The 25647-nt window shown below is 44.0% G+C and overlaps 1 protein-coding gene across 2 annotated transcripts in view; it reads left to right on the forward strand.

Annotated features, from left to right (window-relative positions):
• Window positions 1-25647, forward strand: part of FAM169A (family with sequence similarity 169 member A) — a 142676-nt gene that overhangs the window by 62245 nt on the left and 54784 nt on the right. For both annotated transcript variants that reach the window (XM_082256198.1, XM_082256199.1), the window contains exons 2-3: window positions 7456-7592; window positions 23905-24004. In XM_082256198.1, coding sequence (XP_082112324.1) covers window positions 7458-7592; window positions 23905-24004 — 235 coding nt within the window. In that variant the 5' untranslated portion in view covers window positions 7456-7457. The remainder of the gene's footprint in view (window positions 1-7455; window positions 7593-23904; window positions 24005-25647) is intronic.

A 25647-nucleotide genomic window follows, 5' to 3' on the forward strand; every position in this document is an offset into this window, starting at 1 on the left:
AATCAGAACCTGAAGACGTCAGTTCCATACATCACAATCTATCAGTTAGGAATGTAAACAAGTGGCCCCCAGGGTATAAATCCACCTCATTTCATCTTGGGAAACTCTTCTTTCCCAATTTCCTCCTCTAGGATGTTTGTGAATATTTTACAATACCAAAAAATTACTCTCCCCCCCTCCCCCCCACAGTGTTACTCAGCCCCGTTCAGAGTCTTCCATCGTTTCGATACATACTTTGGTTTCCCGTACTTTTATTGTGTGAGTGAAACCTTTTTTTATCGTTGGAATATGGAGGGTTTTGGAAGACTTTACCGGGCCCTTGTCTCTAATGTTGGAAACATTGGGGATTTTCACAACTACTATAGTAGTCAATAGTCCGTGTATATCTGACAAGCCAACTGTCAGGTGGAAGTACAGCCACATGATAGCTTCAAGGAGTAATTGGTAGTGCAGTCTTCCCCAACATGACCCCCCCCCCCCATTTCATGTTTCCCAGGCTCCACTGTCCTACCTGCAGTCTCGGATAGAGAGGAGGTAGACCAGCAAACATATGATCACTGATTTCACCTAAGTAGATTGAACATGGAAGCGACTTGCTTTACGTGACTTCTGGATTCGGCAACAACTTTCTCCAGCCACTGTGGTTGATATCACATTAAGAGAACCTGTCTAAACAAAGTGCTATCACATAGGTGGCGTTTGGCCCTCCATGTGATTAAACAAAAAGTAAAGATGTAACATTGTGTTTAGCTGGTTATTAGGCATAGAGGAGGAAGGAGGGAGTGGGAAGTAGTGATCGGCTGATATCGTTTTTTTAATGCCGATACCCATATTTTGGTCATCGGATATCGGTATTGGCCGATATCTGCCGATATTTTTTTTTCTACAGGTACTGTTGTGGAGGGATCTGGGGGGTCTAAAAGACCCCAAGCCCCTCCTCGGCCCTGAAAAGCATTCAAAACACCAAGTTTGGCTGTTTTGAATGCTGTCAGTTTTTTAATTTGGCGCCAAGTACCCGGAAGTTATGTCATGACATAAATTCCGGGTTTTTTACCTGGAGACCTGGGTCTTCTCTTCGGCGGCGGCAGCGGTGCAGATAGGATGCCCGGGTCTCCCGGTGGGACGGGAGACCCGGGCGAGCTGCGGAAGGTGGCTGGAGGGGGGGGGGGATGTCCCCTCCCGCTCCTTGTAATGACAGCCGGGCGGCTTCTCAGCCGCATCGGTAGTCATTACAAGTCAGCCGACCGTCGGCTATGGACACCGGTACCAGGGTGATGCCTCTAGCTGCAGGGCATCACCCCCGTAAAAGCACTTTCCCTAAATATTGGCAATATCGGTAACCTCAGGGGCCGATTCCGATATATCGGGGAAAGTGCATATCAGCCCCCAATATATCGATGTTGCCAATAATCGGTCGATCCCTAGTGGGAAGTCATTTACCACTGTGTATATACCCACACTTGTGACACTATAGTCACATTGGCTGCTCAGATGTGATAGGGAGAGATGCTCAACATAGAAACTCACTGAAAACTGAGCATGTGCAGAGTTGCCACCATGGCTGCAAAATCCCTAACTGAATTGGGGACATGGACAGAAGGTGGCGATAGAGAGCAGCAGGATCAACCAGGTTTTTTGCAGAATACAGAAAACTAGTCTAATAGTGACTGAGTGAGTATCAACAGCATGTAATACACCATTTATTCATAGTTATTTATGATGTGGGTTTAGTGACACTTTAAAGATAAAGAAGTTTCCTACTTAGTAATTAAGGAAATCAGCAGCAAACAGTGCTTAAAGGGTTTAATATCATTTCAAGTAAATAGGTCACCTCCTTGTCCACAGTCTGTGACAGGACATTACCACTTTACGACCAGCCCCGTAGACCTACGTTGGCTGACTTTGCGTGGTTGTACCGGGATGATGCCTCTAGCTAGAGGCATCATCCTGGTACCGTTTTTATAGAGCCGACGGTCGACTTTTCGGCGGTAATGACCGATGCAGCTCAGGAGCCGTTCGATCGTTACCCCAGCGAATGGGAGGGGACGTCCCCCCCTCCCGCCGCCTTCCGTGGCTCTGCCCAGGTCACGCACCAAAGAAAACGTATACTGAAGTCGCGCCGCAAATGAAATCGCTGTTCAAATCACACATGTGAGGTATCGCCGCGATCGCCAGAGCGTGAGCAAAAATTCAAAAGAAAAGAAGTACACACTAACTCTAAACTGGTAATCGTTAAAAAATTTTAAAGCGTCGCCTATGGAGATTTTTATTGACCGTAGTTTGTCGCCATTCCGCGGGTGTGCGCAATTTTAAACCGTAACATGTTGGGTATCTATTTACTCGGCATGACATTATCTTTCACAATATACAAAAAATGGGCTAACTTTACTGTTAAGTTTTTTTTTAAATGCAGTGAAATGTGATTTTTTCATAATTTTTCCAAAAAAATGGCGTTTGAAAGACCACTGCGCAAATACCACATGACAAAAAATATTGCCATGACTGCCATTTTATTCTCCAGAGTCTTTGCTAAAAAAAAAAAATATATATATATATATATATATATATATATATATATATATATATATATATATAATGTTTGGGGGTTTTAAGTAGTTTTCTAGCAAAAAATACTGATTTTAACTTACTGATGAGTCAATCATTTGCTCTCTCCTCCTCTCAACGTGCTGCATTTAAAAAAAATAATTATGGTGCAATTAATACATAACCATTAACTGTTGTATTTCTACCTGTTTGGAGTTCAGCTACTATATAAGATTACTGATAATGTTTTGTAGTTCTCATTTAATTCATTTAATGATAGTGGAACCTGTCTGCAGTTTCTGTGCCTAAGTGGCAATCACATCAAAATTTTGGATCATTTATTATTTATTTCATGGTGACAGGTTTTACCTCCATCTTTGTCGGATTTGTGTTCTCAGTGTCGGCTCTGGGTGGAGTTTGCATTTCATATTTTTAGGCAGGAGTGCGGGGCACATTTTTGTTTTATTTGGACATTCTTTTCCACTTCAATATCCGTTCTGCATGAGTGTTTTAATGAGTGCATTTGCTCAAGGCTTTATAGAGCTTGCTCACCCAGGCAGAATCACTGCTGGCGTATCAGAGCTCGTCTGGCGAGGGACACAGATGCCGTGACATACATATAAACTGACAGATCAGAGGACATGGAAAACACACAACCACTATAGCACTGGGATTGGTAGCTGCATTTTTACTTACTAGTTGGGAGAGATATACATGGGGATTAATGCACACCTTGTTCTAACACTGACCAGATTGCTGCTGATTTTATTAAACATATAAACAGGTGTAATACTGGAGGTGCACCATTCCGGATAAAATGAGAATCATGTTTTTTATGCTTAAAATAAAGATTGCGATTCTCAATGTAACATTATCTTTCACGTTATACAAAAAATTACTTTACTGTTTCGTGTTTTTTTTTTTTTTATTAATTGAAGTGTATTTTTTTCCCAAAAATTGCTTTTGAAAGACCGCTGCGTAAATACAGTGTGACATAAAATATTGCAAGGACCGCCATTTTATTCTCTAGGGTTTCTGCTAAAAAAATATTTATAATGTTTAGGGGTTCTAAGTAATTTTCTATCAAACAAATACTGATATTAACTTGTAAGCAGCAAGTGTCAGAAAAAAGCATGCTCTTTAAAACTGACCTCATTTTGAAGTTAATCCCTTTAGAGCCGGTTCACACTGGGGCGACTTGTCAGGCGACCTGGCCGCCTGACAAGTCGCCTGCCATAGATTAGCACAGGACCCATTCTAATAGGAGAGACACAAGTCGCTCCGACTTAGAAAAAGGGTCCTGTACTACTTTGGGGCGACCTGGAGCGACCTGCATTGACTTCAATGATATGAAGTCCGTGCATGTCGCTCCGAGGTCGCTGTGCGCGCTGTGCACCGCGACTTCACAGGTCGCCCCGGCAAGTCGGGTCGCCCCTATGTGAACCGGCTCTTAATCTAAAAGAACAAAATGATACAATGTTTCTCCTTATCTCTCTGTTAGCTGTGAGCAGAGAATGGCCCTGCACTGAATCATGGATATGCCGGATTAAGATTGTGACAGGGGTTGAATCGAGATCCCAATTTTTTAACGATTAATCATGCAGCACTACATAATACGAGAAAAAAAAATGTAGCTGATGTATCTATTAGGCCTCATTCACATTATCTATGCATACATCTGTGTGAAAGGTCATCTTTGCCTGCACAGGATGATCAGGTGTTCCCTGCATCCACTTGCAGGCAGTCCCATTTATGTATATTGGGGGCACAGTGGTGCACGGACACAGCCACTGGCCCCAAATTTATAGTAGTGCAGATGCAGGTACATGTTCCCAAATCCACACTGTCAGCATGTCAGATTGGTACCAGTGGCTGTGTCCATGCAGCTGCTGCATGCCAATAAACATGAATGGGGACTGCCTGCATGTGGATGCACCAAACACCTTTTCATCCTGTGCAGGCAAAGACGATCCTTTGCACAGTGTACTGTACACAGAGGACCCACCAGCTGCAGATGGAAAAAAATGGTGATTGTACCTCTGTATGGGGCCCAGCAAGTGTCATGCATTTAGAGTAGTGAACTCCACACTGCAGTCGGGGGGCCGCATGTGGCCTAGTGCTTGCTTTAATCTGGCCCTTAGGGCACTATTCAACCAACTGACATCAATGATAGGGCACCATTTCCCTTCTGACACCATCAATGGGGCACTATTCATCCTATTAAAACCAATGATGGGGCACTGATGCCAGGGCATTTTCTACTCCCCCTGGCCAGTCTGGCAACCCCAAAGCCTGAAGGACATTAAACTGGCCCCTTGCTTAGAAAGTTTGAAGACCCCTGATTTAGAGCATTAAACCAGCTGTCATGTTCAAAACCTGGGATTTTGCTTTTTTCAGTGTAAGGGCTCATTCACAAAGGTCAGAGCCCTGAAAAGTGGGAACACTCATTTGTATATCTTGTACTAGTGTGTAGCTGCATGCAATATTAGTGAATGGATTTGCATTTGCTGCATGGACATGGTCATGCAGACTGCTTGTGTTCCACGTATTCACTCCTGGGCGCATACTGTCCTAAATGTTAGTACCTCATGGTGCACCATCTAGCCCCTTCCAGCTGCAGCAGCTTTCAGTCTCAGCTTTCAGTTTCAGTGGTAATTTAGTTTGACAAAAACTTTTGTCAAAATTTTCATCAGTGGCCTTTTTACAGTGATGAAAACTAAACGAAAAGTACACCACATTTTCATCCACTGACGAAAACTATGAGGAAAATCAATTCCGTTTTCGTCAATGAAAGTAAGCTTGCGGTTTCCTTGGAGCTCCACCTGTGTAGAGCCTGTGAATGCTTCCGCTCCCAGCAAGCAAGGTAGCGAGTAGTGACCGTAGCATGCTTAGCAGTTAGAATTGTGCAGCATCACAGTACTCTTCAGATGACCGTCCAGAACACTGTGAATTTGTACATTACAGGCCTCCCCTCAGACCACCATCCAGAGCACTATGCAGCATTACAGGCTCCTCTGACCACTGGCATCCAGAGCACTGTGCATTACATGCCTCCCCTCGGACCACCATCCAGAGCACTGTGCAGCATTACAGGCTCCTTTGACCACTGGCACCCAGAGCACTGTACATTACATGCCTCCCCTCAGACCACCATCCAGAGTACTATGCAGCATTACAGGCTCCTCTGACCACTGGCACCCAGAGCACTGTGCATTACATGTCTCCCCTCAGACCACCATCCAGAGCACTGTGCAGCATTGCAGGCCTCTCAGTCCACTGTCCAGAGCACTGTGCTGAATTATAGGCCTCCTCAAATCACCATCCAGAGCACTGTGCAGCATTACAGGCCTCTCAGTCCACTTTCTGGAGCACTGTGCTGCATTATAGGCCTCCTCAAACCACCGTCCAGAGCACTGTGCAACATTACAGGCCTCCTCAGACCATCCAGAGCAGCTAAATCTGTGTATGTGAGTTTATAAATAAATCATTTATTAGATTTATTTTACTCCAGGAGTATAGAATGAGTTTGGAAATTCAAGAGAAATGCTTAAAGAGTAACTCCATTGTTGTAGAGAAAAAAACTCTTATCTATGTACATTAAAAGGATTTTAACAAATGTTGTTGCAGATTCCTACTTTTTGTTATCCTGAAGAAATCCCTGTGTGTTTGTATCTAATGAGAGTGGTTTCTTAATTAGCATCCAGCTGCTTCACCTGCAGGGAACTAATGAGGAAAGCTTTCGGGTCTGCATCCCTTTAGAAGTAATTTTCTATTGGGAGTATCACACTAAAAATGACATTTTTGTTGCAGGGGATGCCTGATATCTGACTTTTATCTTAGTGCAGACTTCTTGGAAAATCAGTAAGCCAATCACACAAGTAGGAAATGATGTATCTGGGGGCATTCTGTACACATTTTGTATACAGAACACCTCCAGGCAGCCATATTGCATTGCATTTTACAGACAATTACAGAGCTGCAGATTAATAAGGAAAGGTAATTTTTAATACCATTCAATTACAATATGATTTGAGTTGCAATTGTATATGCTATATATTTTTTATTTATTTGCTCTTTTTTTTGTCCCACAAAAGTGGAGTTACACTTTAAATACAATTGCATTACATTTTAACTAAACCTATTTGATTTTTATTTGACTAAAATGATTTTAGTCGACTAAAATGATTTTAGTCGACTAAAATGTATTGCAGATTTTAGTCGACTAAATACGAAACAATTGCAGATGACTAAAATGGGACTAAAATTAAAGTGGAATTTTAGTCAAAAGACTATGACTAAAACAAAATCGAAATTTGATGCCAAAATTACCACTGCTCTCACAGAGTTTTACAGGCTGCTGGCAGCAGGACTGGACAGTGCTTCTGTGCCTTCTGCCCACACCTAAAAGCCTGAGGCACAAGGCTGCAGAGAACCCTTGCTCTCTGTGTGGAAGCACTGGTCTCTCTGCAGAGGTCAGACATGCCTTCTGCTGAGTCTGAGCTAGAGTTCCCCATTCAGCAGAGAGCATGAGCTTTGCTTAATGAAAGCTCCAGCTCAGACTCAACAATGTGTGCCCGACCTCTGCAGAGTGCAAGGATCCTTTCCTACAGCATGCTGGCAGGGGACAGGACTCTCTACACAGGATGTGACTGCTTTCCATAAGACTTTTGCCCAACCTATGTTTTGATGAATGTATTCAGCTGATATTTGAAGCTGAAAGTTCAGTTGGACTTTATTTTTTTGGTTTGTGGTGCTCAGATGCAGCCTAGATCCGCTTTAAGTTTTAGTACAATTGTTCCTAGAGATTTTGGGGTAATGGAAAGCTCCAAGAGTCTACCCTCTCTTGCTGACATGGAAGACAATGTGGAACCAAAATCAAGTGTAATTATCTGTTCTTTTCTTCTGTTTAAGGCATGGCCTTCCCTGTTGATATCTTGGATAACTACAACCATGATGAACTGGAGAATTTGTCTGAAGATTACTTGTCATACCTGAGGTGTGCTGATCCTGATAACCCGGAGTACTTCAGCCTGCGAGATGGGCGCGAGGTAAAATTTCTTTGGATAGCACATTTTATTGACCTTAATGACTCGTTCACATGAGCATACTTAAAGCGGAGTTCCACCCAAAAGTTGGCACCTTTCAGGGGGGAGGGGGGAACAGGTACTTGTTTTTGACAGGTACCCTTCCCCACTTCCGGGAGATAGCGCCGTCCCTCGGAAGTTTGGCCCCCTCCTCCTTCCCCTGCCGCCGAGCCAATCCAAATGTACAGCGCGCTTCGCGCATGCGCATTAGGGACCCGCCCGTGAAGCCGCAAGGCTTCACTGCTGGGTTCCCTCACTGGCAATGTCGCGGCAGCACCCGACAGCCAATGGAAACATTGGCTGCAGTGCCGACATCACTGGACTCCAGGACAGGTAAGTGTCCTAATTTTAAAAGTCAGCAGCTACAGTATGTGTAGCTGCTGACTTTACATTTTTGGAGGGGGAGGGGCTGGAGCACCGCTTTAAGCATATACCCATGTGTGCAGGCAATCCCATTCATGTCAGTTGGGTTGCAGTGGCTGTACTGACACATTTGACAATCCATGTGGGTGCATGTCTCTGAACTCACAGTGTCTGTGTTTGGGGACACGCACCCTCACCCACATGGATGTCAAATTGGGGGCAGTGGCTGTGTCCATGCATTCATTGTGCTCCAGTTGACATGAATAGGACTGCCAGTCATTTTAAGGCTATGTCATTAAACTCTTGGTCAAGCCATTATTGGGCTTCATTCACAAAGCGGTATCTACTGCTTTAACCACTTCTGGACCGGGCCTTTTTCTGACACTTGTTGTTTACAAGTTAAAATCATTTTTTTGCTGAAAAATTACTTAGAACACCCAAACATTATATATTTTTTTTAGCAGAGACCCTAGAGAATAAAATGGAGATTGTTGCAATATTTTTTATCACACCGTATTTGTGCAGCGGTCTTACAAACACAATTTTTTGGGAAAAAAATAACATTTTTTGAATTAAAAAAATAAGAAAACAGTAAAGTTAGCCCAATTTTTTTCTATAATGTGAAAGATAATGTTGCGCCGAGTAAATAGATACCCAAAATGTCATGCTTCAAAGTTGCGCACGCTCGTGGAATGGCGACAAACATTGGTACTTAAAAATCCCCATAGGCGACACTTTACAAATTTCTAGTTTAGACAGAGGAGGTACAGGGCTCAAATTATTGCTCTTGCTCTAACGATCGCGGCGATACCTCACATGTGTGTTTTGAACACCGTTTACATATCTGGTCGCGACTTGCGTATGCGTTCGCTTCTGCACGCGAGCTAACGGGGACGGAGCGCTTTAATTTTTTTTTTCCTATTTATTTTATCTTTTATTTTTTATTTTTACACTGTCCCTTTTAAAAAAAAAAATTTGATCACATTTATTCCTTTTACAAGAAATGTAAACATCCCTTGTAATATAAATAAGCATTCCAGGACCTCTTTAATGTGAGATCTGGGGTCAAAAAGACCTCAGATCTCACATCTGCACTAAAAAAAAAGAAAAAAAAAGAAAAAGTCATTTTTTTTAATGATGAAAAAAAATGGGCTCTGTTGCTAGAAAGCGGGCCATCTTACCCTCACTCGACTTCCTGCCTGAGGGGACAGCAGACCGGATCGTTTACCCTGCTACTGACGGGTCTTGTAAGCGGGGGAAAAGACCGAGATGCGGCGGGAGGGGGGCACCCATAAAGCTGATCCCGTGGTGAATCCGCTGCAGGGACCACCCTTATGTTAAAGCGGACCACCCGGCATTTAAAAAAATACCGAGATTTTGGCAGCTATCTGCTGCCATAGCCCTGGTAGTTAACGTCAAAGTACCGACGTAAATACACAGGGGGCAGTCTGTACATGGTTAAGATATGCGACAAAGTACCGCATGCGGTATTTTTTCCGAAATATGCAGGATTTATCTCATGAAATTGTGCGGTATTTTATCTCATGCGATATCCAGTGGAATGGATACAATGGAGAAGAACTAGAACCCCTGTCAGCTTTTATTGCTAATAAAGAGGTAAAATGGTTTAAACCGTAGTAATATGAAAACTCATTAAGTCAGTGCGCTCCCTGCAGCATATGTATTATTACAAAAGAAAAAAGGTGACTAGATTAGCAGTCAAATGAAAGCTGCTTTTACACACGTGGTTTATTAAAAACAACTAAGTTCAATTAAGTAAATACAAAATATCTTTATAAATGTCAAAAATGCAATGAAAATAGTATAAAAAATACAATCATGAAGTGGAACGAAATTTATTGGATAAATTTATTGGATATTTCAAACGTTTTTAACAAATAAAAAACTGAAATTGGCCGTGCAAAATTATTCAGCACCTTCATTTAATACTTTGTAGCGCCACCTTTTGCTGCGATTACAGCTGTAAATCGCTTGGGGTATGTCTCTATCAGTTTTGCACATCGAGAGACTGAAATTTTTGCCCATTCCTCCTTGCAAAACAGCTCGAGCTCAGTGAGGTTGGATGGAGAGCGTTTGTGAACAGCAGTTTTCAGTTCTTTCCACAGATTCTCGATTGGATTCAGATCTGGACTTTGACTTGGCCATTCTAACACCTGGATATGTTTATTTGTGAACCATTCCATTGTAGATTTTGCTTTATGTTTTGGATCATTGTCTTGTTGGAAGACAAATCTCCGTCCCAGTCTCAGGTCTTTTGCAGACTCCATCAGGTTTTCTTCCAGAATGGTCCTGTATTTGGCTCCATCCATCTTCCCATCAATTTTAACCATCTTCCCTGTCCCTGCTGAAGAAAAGCAGGCCCAAACCATGATGCTGCCACCACCATGTTTGACAGTGGGGATGGTGTGTTCAGGGTGATGAGCTGTGTTTCTTTTACGCCAAACATAACGTTTTGCATTGTTGCCAAAAAGTTTGATTTTGGTTTCATCTGACCAGAGCACCTTCTTCCACATGTTTGGTGTCTCCCAGGTGGCTTGTGGCAAACTTTAAACAACATTTTTTATGGATATCTTTAAGAAATGGCTTTCTTCTTGCTACTCTTCCATAAAGGCCAGATTTTTGCAGTATACGACTGATTGTTGTCCTATGGACAGAGTCTCCCACCTCAGCTGTAGATCTCTGCAGTTCATTCAGAGTGATCATGGGCCTCTTGGCTGCATCTCTGATCAGTCTTCTCCTTGTAAGAGCTGAAAGTTTAGAGGGACGGCCAGGTCTTCGTAGATTTGCGGTGGTCTGATACTCCTTCCATTTCAATATTATCGCTTGCACAGTGCTCCTTGGGATGTTTAAAGCTTGGGAAATCTTTTTGTATCCAAATCCGGCTTTAAACTTCTCCACAACAGTATCTTGGACCTGCCTGGTGTGTTCCTTGTTCTTCATGATGCTCTCTGCTCTTTAAACGGACCTCTGAGACTATCACAGTGCAGGTGCATTTATACAGAGACTTGATTACACACAGGTGGATTCTATTTATCTGTTCAACAAGTTCTTTATTGTAATAAGTCAAAACAAAAAACTATACAACATTGTACAATACACATCTTAAAATTTTAAGGAATGAGTAAACCAAACTAATGTACATATGTCAAACGAGGGTTCATATAAAGGAACCCGTACTGCAATTAAAAGAAGCCGAGGAACGCAATACAAGTAGACTGATATCTGTCATTTTGTACATACTACTAATAATATACATTACTAATACGTCCCCTCCCTAGGGAAGGAAAGGAAACGGAGGAAACACAAAGAATGAAAACAAACAGCTGTACCACTCCCTGAAATTAGAACGATCACTTATATGGCTTTATTCAGATGGCATACACGTCTCTGGGGCCTGAACCCACCTATCCCATATCTTATTATACTTGGATACACTTCCTCTATGGGAATAGATCAGTTTTTTATAGGGCAAGGTTACATTGACCTCCCGGAGCCAGTCCTGTAGAGATGGAGGTGAATCTCTCATCCAGCGGCGGGCCAAGCACTTCCTAGCGAGAAACAGTGTCTCATGCAAAAACAGAGTGGTATATTTATCTATATTAATATCAGGGGGTATTCCTAGTAAACAGAATTTCGGAACCAGGGTCAAAGTAGACCCCATGGTATCATGTAGAAATCTAACCACCTGCTCCCAAAAGCCCTGGACCTCCGTACATGTCCAGAGCAAATGGTAGAAGGTGCCACGCTCCACCCTGCACATGGGACACTGGCCAGTAGCCTCGCTACGATAGGTAGCCACCACAGCCGGTGTCAGGTAAGCTCTGTGTAGAATATATAATTGAGTCAGGCGATCCGAGAGTTTCGGAGAAACCGATTTGCAGTTATCTAAGGCTTCCCCCCATTCCTTATCCTCAAGCGTCCCGATATCTCCCTCCCATTTAGTCTTGATGGCATACGCCAAGACCGTTGATTCTGGCAAAAGGAGTGCATTATACATATATGAAATAAGTTGTTTAGATTCAAAGCCCATTACCACCTCCAAGACTGGGATTACGGTCAATTCTTGAATAGGACGGGGAAATTGAACTGCAAAAGCGTGCCTAAGCTGCAGGTACCTAAAATACATATGATTAGGGAGATCATGTTGCCCTTTTAACTCATCAAAAGATTGGAGTTCACCATTGGTAAGTATATCAACCAAATAGGAAATTCCATAATGGGCCCACACATGTGCATCCGGAATAGAGGCACACTCACGGAGACTGGTATTATGCCACAGCGGCGTATATGCATGTAGCAAGGGTATATCCAATTTGGTTGACACCACCTCCCATATTCGCCTATACTGATATAACATAGAGGTCTTATCCCCCCGGATTTCAGCCCCCCGTACGCCCACCAGAATCAAGGATAGGGGTTCAACTAATGCATGGGCCCATGCAGGGGCTAGAAGGGCCAGGAATCTCTCCCTATCAAAACTATGAAGATGAAAGAAGTGGGATAACTGTGATGCCAGGTAATATAAATTAAAATCTGGGAGAGCCATACCACCCAGGTCAACTGGACTTTTAAGCTTCCGCCATGCCAGCTTATGTCTACTGGATCCCCAAATAAAGGGCTTAAGTATAGCTTCTATCTGAAGAAAAAACTTAAGGGGAAGGTAAATTGGAGAATGCCACAAAATATACAAAAACTTAGGTAATAACACCATTTTTACAAGGTTAATCCGGCTGCAAACCCCCAGCGGAAGACGCGCCCATATCTGTGTCTTAGCTTTTAACAATGTAAACAAGGGTTGTATGTTGTTCTGTATATAGTCCATCGAAGATTTAGTCACCTGGATCCCTAAATATTTAATACGATTCACTACCTGTAAAGGGAAAAGTGGGTTTACAGGGAAGGGGGAAATATTATCTATGGGCAGAATTTGAGATTTGTCCCAATTGATTTGTAATCCAGAAAATCGGCCAAACTGTTTAATAAGGGAAAGGGCAACTGAGAGGGATAAGTCTGGGTCAGCAAGGTACAACAGGGTATCATCTGCATACATACTAATTTTTTCTTCTAATCTTCCCGCCCGGAGACCATGAATATCAGAGTGCGCCCGGATCGCTATCGCAAGTGGCTCTGCTACCAGCGCATACAAAAGGGGCGAAAGGGGACAACCTTGCCGAGTACCCCTAGTAAGAGAAAACCCCTCCGATGTCCTCCCATTTGCCAGTACTTTAGCCACCGGTGCCTGGTAGAGAATCCGTACCCACCGGATGAAATTGGGGCCAAAGCCATATCCCTCCAGGCATCTCCAAAGAAAACCCCATTCTACTGAGTCAAATGCCCTTGCTGTGTCTAAGGACACCACAACTCTTGAGCCAATGTTATCATGAGCAGCCTGTAGATTCATAAAAAGACGCCTCAAATTGAAGGAGGTGTTCCTGCCTGGCATAAAACCCGACTGGTCCGCATGAACAAGAGAAAGAATGACCTTGCTGAGGCGAATAGACAGGATTTTAGCCAGAATCTTGACGTCAACTTGTAACAGAGAAATTGGGCGATAAGAGGCGGGTTGATGGGGATCTTTACCTGGTTTAGGAATAAGAACAATTAAAGCTTCCCGCATAGTAGGGGGCAGTGTGTAGGATTCAAATGCGCATTCAAACATAGACAACAAGTGTGGCACCAATACCTCAGAGTATGTAGAATAAAATTCTATGGGTATTCCATCTGTTCCCGGGGACTTAGACCTGGGAATTCTAGCCATAGCCTCAATAATCTCTTCCTGCGACAGCGGGGCTTCGAGAAGCTCCAGCTGCTCGACCGATAATTGGGGAAGAACGTCCGGGGACATATACAGGGAGATCGGAGAGTCATCGGCCGGGGCTGTAGAAGTGTAAAGGTCGCGGAAAAAGTCCCGAAATCGGTCTGCCACTAACCCAGGGTCGGTTACAGGAGGTCCCATTGGAGGATGAAGAGTGATCACCACCGGAGGCCTATCGTTGCAATGTACTAGATAGGCCAAAAGTTTACCCGCCCGTTCTCCATGCTCATACAACTTTTGTTTTTGAAAAAAAAGTGTCCTACGGGCTTTTTCATACTCCAGCTGCTCCACTACCCTTGTCAGTAATTTTAATTGATCCGCACCCATGGGTGTCGGGTCAGCTGTATACGCAGCTTCTGCAGAGGCCAAGGTTCCAATCGCCTCGGTATGCGCCTGAGCAGAAGTTGCTTTAATAGAATTAATGGTGGTCATTAATGTCGATCTAGCATGAAGCTTAAAGGTCTCCCACACTACCAAGGGGGAGGCCGAGCCAACGTTATCGGCAAAAAATTGTTGCCACCTAGCGGCCAAGTCTATCTCCTCAGGGATGAGGGGGAGCCAAAACGGGTTTAATCGCCAGGCTGGCCGAATTCGTTCACTATGAATCCGGAGCGTAACCCAATAGGGACAATGATCCGAAAGACTGGGGGCTGAAAAGCCTGCATCCAAAAGTCTGGGGAGTAGAAAGGGGGATATAAAAATAAAGTCAATACGAGACATAGAATTATGAGAGGCAGAGAAATAGGAGTACGCCCTTAATGACGGATTACAAACCCTCCAAGTGTCCAGCAAATTAAATTCCTCCATCAACCGTGCAAACCTAGTTGTCAATATCTGGGGCTGTGTGGCTCCGGGAGCAAGCAACCTATCCAAACTGGGGTTCAAGGTGTTGTTAAAATCCCCTAGCCAAATCGCTGGTATCCGTGGATGCAACACCATGAAGTCCAGGCCCTCATGCAGTATAGAAGCCGAAAACGGTGGAGGAACATAAAAGGCTAATAACAAATAAGGCTCTCCATACAGCAGTACATCTAAAAACACATATCTGCCCTGCGAATCTACTAGGGACCCCCGGAGCTCAAAATGCACTGCTTTGGCAACCAAGACTGCCACACCACGGGAATGTGAAGTGTACATGGAATGGAACGTCCATCCCAACCAAGGGCGCTTCAGCGCCCTTTGAAGAGTACCTTCTAGATGGGTCTCAAGTAAAACTATAACGTCTGCCCTATGGCGTTTTAAGGCATCAAAAACAGCTGACCTCTTAAGTCTGTCCCTCATTCCCCCAATGTTCCAAGTAAGGAGTTTAAGGTGCGCCATGGAGATGGATCAACATAATATCATGCAGGAGCTCCGTGGGTACCGTTCGGTTCTGATATCTAGGGAAATACATACTAAAAAAAAAAAAAAAAGGAAACAGAATATATATCAGTAAAAAACATGAAAAAATATGTAATTTCACTCGGCAAGAAGGGGAAAAAATAACACAGTAAAAAAATATTGCAGTACTCATTCCTTGATACATAAATAGCAAAAACATATAGTGACAATAAAGACATCCCAACCACCCACCCCGCCCCGCTCCTACTCCAACTAGTGCGGGCTCTTAATCCAAAAAAGAAAACTCCATCCACCCTATCAACCCGTGAAAAACCCAGGAGAAGGAAAAAAAAAACACACACACAGAAAAAAAAAGACAAATGGAAGGGATCAAATACAAAGACGTGTGAGAGATATCCCTTCTGTCCCGCAGGGCGGTAGCAGAGGGATGGTTGGTGCATGTGCCTAACATAGGCAATCATATGGCGAAACTTCGCTGGATAACAGAACATGTATCTAGGACAGAAAGTGAGAGACTTCAATGGCTCCGCCAAAAAAAAAAAAAAAAGAAAAAATTTTTACCCTCCTTTCCCTTTCCTTTTTTTTTCCCCCCTCCCCTCCTTTTTTCCTTATTTTAACCCCCCCACCCCCCTCCATGGACAAAATACCCAAATACAAAAAAAAAAAAAGAAACATCCATAGGGGGGGGGGGGGGGAGGTACCAGCCACCCCACCGAGGGACCCGGGTGATACCTGACCATCTCAGGTTCTATCTAACATGTCTACAAAAATAAGAATCTGGGTGGTCTCAAAAAAAAAAAAAAAGGCAAATGTATCTTCCAGCAAAGGAGAGGAGAGAACAATCCAATAGTTTAGAAATTCAGAGATTCAGAAGATCCAACCAGGATCCAGCACGACAGGGGAGATGAGGCATGAGGCAGCCCTAACCCCGCGCCTCGAGATGTTCCAACCAGGAAATAACTGCCTCCGGATCATCGAAGAAGTGTACTCTGTCTTCGCCCTCCACATGGAGGCGGGCAGGGAATAGCATGGCATACTTAATGTTCTTTATGCGGAGCCTGCGTTTTGCCTCTATAAAGGTTTTGCGTTTTTTCTGGACATCTGCCGAAAAATCCGGGAAAATTGCAAGCCTGCTATTCCCGAAGGGGATATTGCCCTTCTCCCTGGTGAGACGTAGCACAGCGTCCCTATCTCTAAAGTTTAATAGTTTGGCTATGAAAGTGCGAGGGGGGGCCCCCTGCGGCGGTGGTCTGCCGAATAGGCGGTGGGCTCTCTCCACTGCAAAAGTCGGGGAAAAAGCCGCACGACCATAAGTGTTAATCAGGAGTTGCTCAAGAAAATCTGATGGATGGGCCCCCTCTGCTCCCTCAGGCAGTCCAATCATCCGAATGTTACATCTTCGCAGTCGGTTCTCCATATCATCCTGTTTAATCATTAACTGAGTAACTTGGAGCTGGAGATGGTCTAAGGAGTTTTGCAGAGGTGGGAGGGAATCCTCCACAGCACTGATCCGCTGCTCAGCCTCGGTCACTCTCTCCCTCACCCTCTGGAGATCCTGTCTGATCAAGGAGATATCGGCTTTCACCTCCTCGATCTTATTAGTTAGTGAAGCCTGGCATTGAGAAATAGCCTCCAGCACCTTAGCTGTCTCAGCGCCCATGGCGCTCGTCTCCGGTCCTGCCTGAGCGCCATCTGGAGCGGGGAGATCCTTGTCCGTGCGGCGATATTTCTCAAGTTTGGCGGCTGTATCTGTCTGCTTCTTCGGTGGAGACATACTGCAGACAGTCCGGTTTCAGATGCAGGGATGTCGGAGAGGCTATTAAGAATCTCCAAGTGCAGGATTTACAAGGTAAGGAGTGTGTATCGGCGGAGCTGCTCTCACTAGCGTCCTATCCCATGCTGCTCCAGGCCACGCCCCAGGTGGATTCTATTTATCATCATTAGTCATTTAGGTCAACATTGGATCATTCAGAGATCCTCACTGAACTTCTGGAGAGAGTTTGCTGCACTGAAAGTAAAGGGGCTGAATAATTTTGCACGCCCAACTTTTCAGTTTTATATTTGTTAAAAAAGTTTGAAATATCCAATAAATTTCGTTCCACTTCATGATTGTGTCCCACTTGTTGTTGATTCTTCACAAAAAATTACAGTTTTATATCTTTATGTTTGAAGCCTGAAATGTGGCAAAAGGTCGAAAAGTTCAAGGGGGCCGAATACTTTCGCAAGGCACTGTATATATATATAAACACCCTTGTTCTAAAACGTTATTTTATTGGTGGAAGAAGGGTATTTATATATGTGTGTTATTTTTTATTCTATTTTCATTCAATATTTGACATTTATAACCTCTTCATTACTCTATCCAGTGAAATAAAAAATAAAGTATTGCCTATAGTTACACTTTTAAGCAGCCTTTCTCAACCTTTTCAACACAGAGGAACCCTTAAAATAACTTTCCAGTCTCAAGAAACCCCTGCTAAAAATGACTATATCTACAACTGATGATACATAGTGTGATGGTCAGTGGTAAGAATGCTCCTTACACTTGTGGTCACTGGGAAGAATTACCCCCTCATAGATAGCTAAAAAGATTAATGGTGTCAGTGGGAATTTTTCAGTGGGAGATATCTCTAAAAATAATTGTGAAAAAGTAAAGTATCCCCACTACATATGACAGAGATTAGACCATTGTGATATGCATGCACATTGTTTTATGTTTGGAGTGATTGGGAGTTTTTTTTTAAGCAAATGGTGATATGCTTGTATATGCACACAAAAAGTCTCTAGAAATCTGAGGAAATGACAGGAAAAAATAGGTATATTTTACTACATGCAATGGGGTGGGTTTACTAAAGGCACATAGACTGAGAACTTTGCAAAACTTTCCAGAGCTTAGTAAATGAGGGGCAACTCTGCTGACTTCCATCATCCAATCATGTGCAAGCAAAAATGCTGTTTTTTTCCCCCTTGCATGTGATTGGGTATTCTTTGTAAAGTGAACCTCATTTACTCAGCTCTGGAGCAAATTGCAAAGTGCACAGTCTATTTGCCTTAACCTCCCTGGCAGTGATCCCGAGCGTGACTCGGGGTTCATTTTTTCTATCAGGAGCGGTAACCCCGATTCACACTCGGGGTAGTATTGCAGAGTGCCAGCGGAGCCCCCTTAGCTCCCCGGGTAATGCACTTACCTTGTCCCGGCGATCCAGCGATGTCCTTCGCTCCGATTGCCGGGTGACCGGCGTCTGACTTCCTGGTTCCGTTCCCTGCGAGCAGAGGGCGGCGCGCGGGAGCGGAACTGGGCGGGAGTTTCAAATAGTAAAAATAAATAAAAGAGGTGATACAATGTAATCTGAGAGGATTACACTGTATCACCACAGATTACCTCAGATCTGACAGTACAGTGCCCCTTCTGATATTATACTTGTGATTTGTGCCCAAAAAAAAATATATATTATGGCATCAAAAAAGCGCCAGTTTACTAAAGCGCTTTTGGACCAGCTGAGTGGCAGCGACAGCGACCCGAAGGTGCTCGCGGAAGTGAGCGATAGCGAGTCGTGGGGTGATTTGTCGTCTGACACTGACACGGATCTGGCAAGTGACAACGGCGATGACCCTGCACCTGACCTGAGCGATGTGCGCACTTGGTGCGCTATTGATTGCGATGCGGACCAGGTAGCGCCCCCAAGATTCCCGTTCACTGGATCACCTGGGATGAAGGTAGATGTCGAGCGTGACAACCCTCTGGCATACCTGCAATTATTCCTCACTGAGGAGGTAATTGAAAAAATTGTCACGGAGACGAATCGCTACCAAGAGCAGCAATCCGCTACGCTGCATGCCAGGTTTTCCAGAAGCAGAAAGTGGGAACCGGTGACGAAAGAGGACATGTGGCAGTTTCTGGGACTCCTCTTTCTTCAGGGGTTGGTGGGGAAACCGTTCCAGAAATGGTACTGGACCACCAACAGGTTACTGGCCACTCCGTTCTTTGGCACCGTGATGTCTGAGTATCGCTTCTCCCTGATTATGAAGTATTTCCACTTCACAAACAATGAGGAGTTTGATGAGGCCACGCATCCTGCGCCCAAACTAAAAAAAATCTGGGAGGTATGGCAAATTATTGTGGCCAATTTCCAGCGGACCTATGTGCCAGAAAGGGACGTCAGCGTGGATGAGAGATTGATGGCCTACAATGGACGCCTAAGCTGGATTCAGAACATTGCATCCAAAAGAGCGCGGTTTGGCATCAAATCATATATGCTCTGCGAGTCATCCACGGGGTACATCTGGAATTCGGTAATTCACACCGGTAAAGGCACGAAGTTCAACCCCAGGTACAGCGGCTATGGGATGGCCACATCATCTGTCCTTACACTTCTGGAGCCATTGCTGAACCAGGGATATTGTGTGACCACGGACAACTTCTGCACGTCACCGGAACTATATGATGTTTTGCTACAAAATAAAACCGACGCATATGGTACTGTTAGGCCTAACCGACGAGACATGCCATCTTTGTTTGCCAAAAAAAAACTAAAAACCGGAGAAATGGTTGCCTGGAAGAAGAGTAAGATGATGGCACTGCGATGGCAAGACAAGAAGGATGTGTGTCTCATGAGCACTGTGCACAATACCTCCACTGCCATGGTCCACACAAAATGTGGGACAGATGTGCTGAAGCCGCAGATCATGATAGACTATAACAAAACAATGGGAGGTGTCGACAGAGCCAATCAGGCCATGACCTTCTATCCGGCTATGCGAAAACAGTAAAAAAAATATTATAAAAAAATATTCAGACATCTTCTGGAACAATGTCTTTGGAACGCTTACATCCTGCACAGAGCAAACAGTGACAAGCCTCTTGCTCATTCCGAGTTTGTCTGGAAGGTGGCTGAGCAGATTTTTGTAAAGCACCAGACACCATCAGGAGTTGTAAATAGACCTGGACGTCGCGCTGTTGACGTTGTCAACCCAGAACGTCTGACCGGCCGTCACTTTGCAGACTATATTCCGCCAACTGCAAAAAAGGCAGCACCAACCAGGATGTGCGTTGTTTGCTGCTCAAACCACGATAGCAATGGAAAGAAAGTCCGAAAGGAAACCAGGTTCCATTGTCCTGATTGTGACGTCGGACTTTGTGTAGTTCCTTGTTTCAAAATTTATCACACGCAGGATGTTTATTGAATTTTCTTTGTTTGACAAATTTCCTTATTTACTACATTATTGAATAAAATTACATTATGTATCAGATTATAATTCATGATTTTGTGTTTCAAAGTTTATCACATCTGGGATGTCTACTAGAGTCTTGTTTGGTCAGGTTTGTCAGTAATTACTAAGAATTGTAGGCCTATAATACATAACACCAAATTTCCATGCAAAAAATTGTACCGCTTTTGGTCTTAAAAAAACAGACATAATCATACCGCCAGGGAGGCTAAAGTAGCACTATAGACATTTTTTTTTTCATCTTGGATAGCGTAAGGGAAGGTTATAACCCCTGTCAGTTTTTATTTTTAAATTTTTTTATTTTTTGACATCTGTGTCTCCATTGGAAAATTTCCCCTATATTACTTTACTGGGGACAACCCAAAATGTGGGATTTTCTTTTACTTTCACTGATAATGGTAAACAGGACAAATAGAGAGGGTGAATCGAATGGGGACACAGACAGTAAAAACCAGACAGGTGTTCTAATCCACCTCCACTCTATCCAAAACTGAAAAAAAACCTTGTGAACAGATCTTTTGGGGAGGAGGGGAGCGGGTACCCGATTTTGAAAAATACCTGCTCCCACTTCCGTTTTGGTCCCCTTAGGCGATCTGAAGCGGAAGTTCTCCTTCCCGAAGTCTTCTGGGACACATGACAGGTCCTTGAGGACTTTGGGACCAGACACAGAGCGCATCACCACTTGAGCATGTGCAGCGGGCACCTGGCTGTGAAGCCGTAACCTGTCACAGTCGGGTGCCCATAGTAGAGATGCCGGGGCCTCCGAGGGAGGACCCAGGGAGAACACAGCTGGGGTGAGTACAGCGCTGAAATGTGGGACTTTGTGTAGCTGCTGACTTTTAATAAACAAAAAAATGACTGGAACTCCGCTTTAAGTAAATCATCCCCAATAATTTCCATATTTCCACATTTAGGTTTCTATGCATTACTGTTGGCAGAACTAATCCAAAAAGTTGGTTATTATACTTTTACATTCCTTAACCACTCCAATACAGTGCACTTTCACCCCCTTCCTGCCCAGTTAAATTTTCAGCTTTTAGTGCTGTCACACTTTGAATGACAATTACGTGGTCATGATACACTGTACCCATATTCAATTTTAATAATTTTTTCCCACAAATAGAGCTTTCTTTAAGTGGTATTTGATCACCACTGTTTTTTTATTTTTTTGCTAAACAAATTAGAAAAGACAAAAGGATTATTTTAGTTGGCCGCGCTGATCCGCATACCTAACTAAATATGCTCAATCTCAGTGTGGATAGTTATTTGAATCATATATCATGTGTGTAACATGCTAAAAACATAAGTATCATCAATTTATAAATGTTCAATATATGAAATAAAGTGCTAAGTGCAAAAAAGGTATCATAAAGTGCACTACAAATATATATTGACTGATGCAAAGTGAGCCAATCTCTATAAGAGAAAAAAAGTCCCAAAGTGACACAGAAAAACTTCTGTTATATGTGTCACCACATTGTAAAAATATTTATATATATATATATATATATATATATATATATATATATATATATATAGTTCAAGCAAAAAAATTGTTTAAAAAATTCTTCTTTCCCAATAAGTGTGATATCCTTGAAGACATGTGATATCCAAAAAAGCGCGTCCACCCGTAGTGCAGCACCTCAAAGTAGATCCGTCACCGCTCTCACTAAATATAACTCACCAGAACACCAGGCTGGTCAAATTTTAAACCAGCACAAATGCCACAGAATATCCAATCTCCACTCCAATTAGGCTCCCATCCGCTCTCCCCTTATTGAACCACAGCGCTCAGTACCAGAGAATTGGAAGAAAGGAAGAAAGCTCCCATCACGTGAATAGTAAAAACAGGCTTTCATTTAAAAATAAAATAGATACACTCACATGCCACGAGTGTCCTTCCAACACTAGGGTATAGCGCTGTTAGATATAGTGAGCTCTTCTCCAGTCTCTCCACAGACCGCGAGTACGATCCAGCTAGCGTAGTGACGTTAGCGTCCTTGCCCCGCCCTACGTGTTTTCGTCCTCACGTAGCGGTAGGAAATGAAAAAAGACCAACATTTTTGAAAAAAAAAACGTTTTCTCCTTCACTGACGGGCACTGATGAGGCTGCACTGATAAGGTGGCACTGATGGGGAGGCACTAATATGCAGCACTCATAGGCGGTACTTATATGCAGCACTGATAGGCAGCATTGATGGGCACTGATAGGTGGCACTGATAGGCAGCACTGATGAGAAGGCACTGACAGGCATTACTGATGGGCACTGATTGGCATCTGTGATGAGCACTGACAGGCTTTACTGATGGACACTGATTGGCATCTGTTGTGGGCACCTCTGATGGGGGCTGCGCTCATAATCAATGTGCTGATTATCAGCGTAGACCCCCCTGTCAGGAGAGCCGCTGATTGGAGATCCCAGATGTGGTGTGTCAGAGCGACACACCGCACCAGCGATCACGGCTCTGCGTGCCCATGGGGTGCCCATATGATGCCCAGTCAGGATAACTGATCCCCTGCCCGGCTGTCATTCTGCTATAGACCAGGCGGGATCTGCTTAAATGCTGCATGCCTGGACCACAACTAATTATTGCATGCATTTATTTATTTATTTGCTTCTCGTAATTCACTTAATAACACATTTTCATGCGGTATTTACCAAGTGTTTTGAGTGTTTTGCAGTAAATCCCGCAAAACGGTATAGTGAATAGACAGTTTCAGGATCGCATGCGATATTTAAGATAAATGTGACTGGACACCTAAATATGGCATGCGATCTGCCTTAGTGAATGAAGCCCATTGTCTGAATACAGTGGGGTTGATTTACTAAAGGCAAAAAGACTGTGCACTTTGCAAGTGCAGTCGCTCCATAACTTAGTAAATGAGAAGTTCTGTTGACTTCCCTCCTCCAATCATGTCCAAGCAAAAATTCAGTTTTTTATTTTCCTTGCATGTGATTGGGTATTCTTTGTAAAGTGAAACTTTACCTCATTTGCTATGCTCTTGAACAACTACATTTGCAGAGTGCAACTGCACCTGCAAAGTGCTCAGTCTATTTGCCTTTAGTAAATCAACCCCAATGTGTATTCTGACTTTAATCTTGGTGTGGTTTGTGTATTTCTTCCAGATCTGTGCATTAATATAGTATAAAACATTGCCTATGTGCAAGAGATTACTATAATAAAGAGCAGTCACTGCTTTTCTCTTTGTTGTGGGTGGAGTCTGCTAGGTCCCTCCCACACCTCTGCTTTCTGCACAGGCTATGTACAGCACAGTAATGATGCCAAGGCTACTTATAGTTTGCAATTGCATTTGGATTCATACCCTATGTGTATATTTTAAAACACTGTAAACTTGAATGAAAGGTGTTGTGCCCTAAATTCAGCTTTAAAAACATTTTCCTAGTCTCAAAGCCTTGTCCAATTGCAGTAAAGCAACATTGTCGTAAAAACCAGAAAGTACTCGTCTTTTATTCATATTTTAAATGCTTTCTTTTTTCCTTTTAGGTGCTAATCAGTCTCTCTACAGTAGGGCATGTGCCTCTCTATGGAGGAGATCAGGCACAAAAAGTTCTGGCTCTGTTTGCACCTGAAGATGCCCTGACAGGTATGATATACACTATACACTATCACTGCTCAAATAGTAAGGCTATAGTGTGGCATTACCCCTGGAGGAGCTGCTGAGAATTTGTCCAGGTCTCCCTTACCAGTACAGAGGATCCACAAGCAAATTGCCATGCACTGCAGCAATACAGGCTCAGTCTTTTTTAGGCGATGTCTTTTTAGTATTTATTGCTGAAGATCTTGAACAGGAGAAGGGTTTATGGTCACAGGATACGCCAGAACAATAATAGCAATTAAACCAAATATTTTCTAAGCAGCCTTTCCTGGCGATAACTTGCTAAGACCAGTATATCTAGAACTCTATAAGAGCAGCCCCAGTCCATATAGCATCCTTTGCACTTGGCTCCCTTTTAGCACTGGCGCACCCAAGAGTCCACTGCAAGGTCTTTACTCTCAATGTCCCAGGAGCTGCCTGCCAATCAGCATCCACATGTAGATAGATCCTCAATGAGGGAGATAAAAGATCCTTCTACTGACCAAAACTTCTACACAGTGCCCTTCAGCAAATAATCCTTTAGCGATCTTCTCCAGGCCCTCAGTCCAGTTTCTGCTGAGGCCCAGATTATAATCTGTCTCAGTAGCTCTTTCCTAGGGGCAGCAGCCCCAGGAGAACTGGAATTCTTCCTTAAAAGGAAAGTACACTCTTGCAAGGCCTCCCAAATTTTTGTCACCTCCTCAGCCACCTTCCGGATGCCTCCTTTCAGAGATTGGTTGGAGCGTGATAAATATACATACTGGCCATTTTTCTTTCCCGGCCGGCCCTATATTCTGGAAACTTCTTCTAGAAGCAGGTGGGATGAATGAAACACCCAGCTCAGGAAACCCTGAACAGACAAAACCAATAGATCACTGCTCCACTCACTACAGTCAAGACCAAAATCTAAATATAGTCTAGCATCCTGACTAAAGAAGGCCACTACACTAGTATATTGTACATTAAGGGTGCCACCTAGGGCGCAGCCAGGGCTCCTAGGAGGGAGGCGGTGGGGAAGCATCCAGCAAAAGTGACAGGCCAGTGGGAGAAGGAAGTGAGGGGGCGCAGAAATTAGTTCCTGTCCCACCAGAAAACCCATCTACCTGCTCCTCTCCCCTCCCTCCTCCGATGGCCGCTCCGTCCTTTGCTCTCTGTGTGTCACTGTGCACAGGTGACGGCTCGGGAAGTGCAACTGTCCTAGGTGGAGAGGATCCATTCCCCACACTGCTCAATCCACTCCACCTTCAGCATGCCTGCAGCCTGCCCTGAGCAGCTTCACATACATCCCTTCTCCCGCCCCTCCTCTGTGCTCTGTCTGTGAAGGGGAGGTGGGCAGGAAGATTAAAAAGAAGAAGCCGACAGCCACACTGAAAAGCTGCTGAATGAACCAGTGAGCCCCCAAGACTATTCCAAGTGAGTGAGCACTTTCACTGACCAGACCCTGCTCCCCCTCTCTCTCCCTGACTCTCCTCTTTCTCTCTCCCTAACCCCCCTCTCTCTCTATCCCTGACCGCCCTCTTTCTCTATCTCCCTGACCACCCCCCCTCTCTCTCGATCTCCAAGACCCCCCTCTCTCTCCCTGACCCCCCTCACTCTCTCTCTCTCTCCCTGACCCCCCTCACTCTCTTTCTCCCTGACCCCCCTCTCTTTCT

This window comes from Pelophylax lessonae (genome assembly GCF_965119305.1).
Source record: "Pelophylax lessonae genome assembly, chromosome: 1".
NCBI classification, from domain to species: domain Eukaryota; kingdom Metazoa; phylum Chordata; class Amphibia; order Anura; family Ranidae; genus Pelophylax; species Pelophylax lessonae.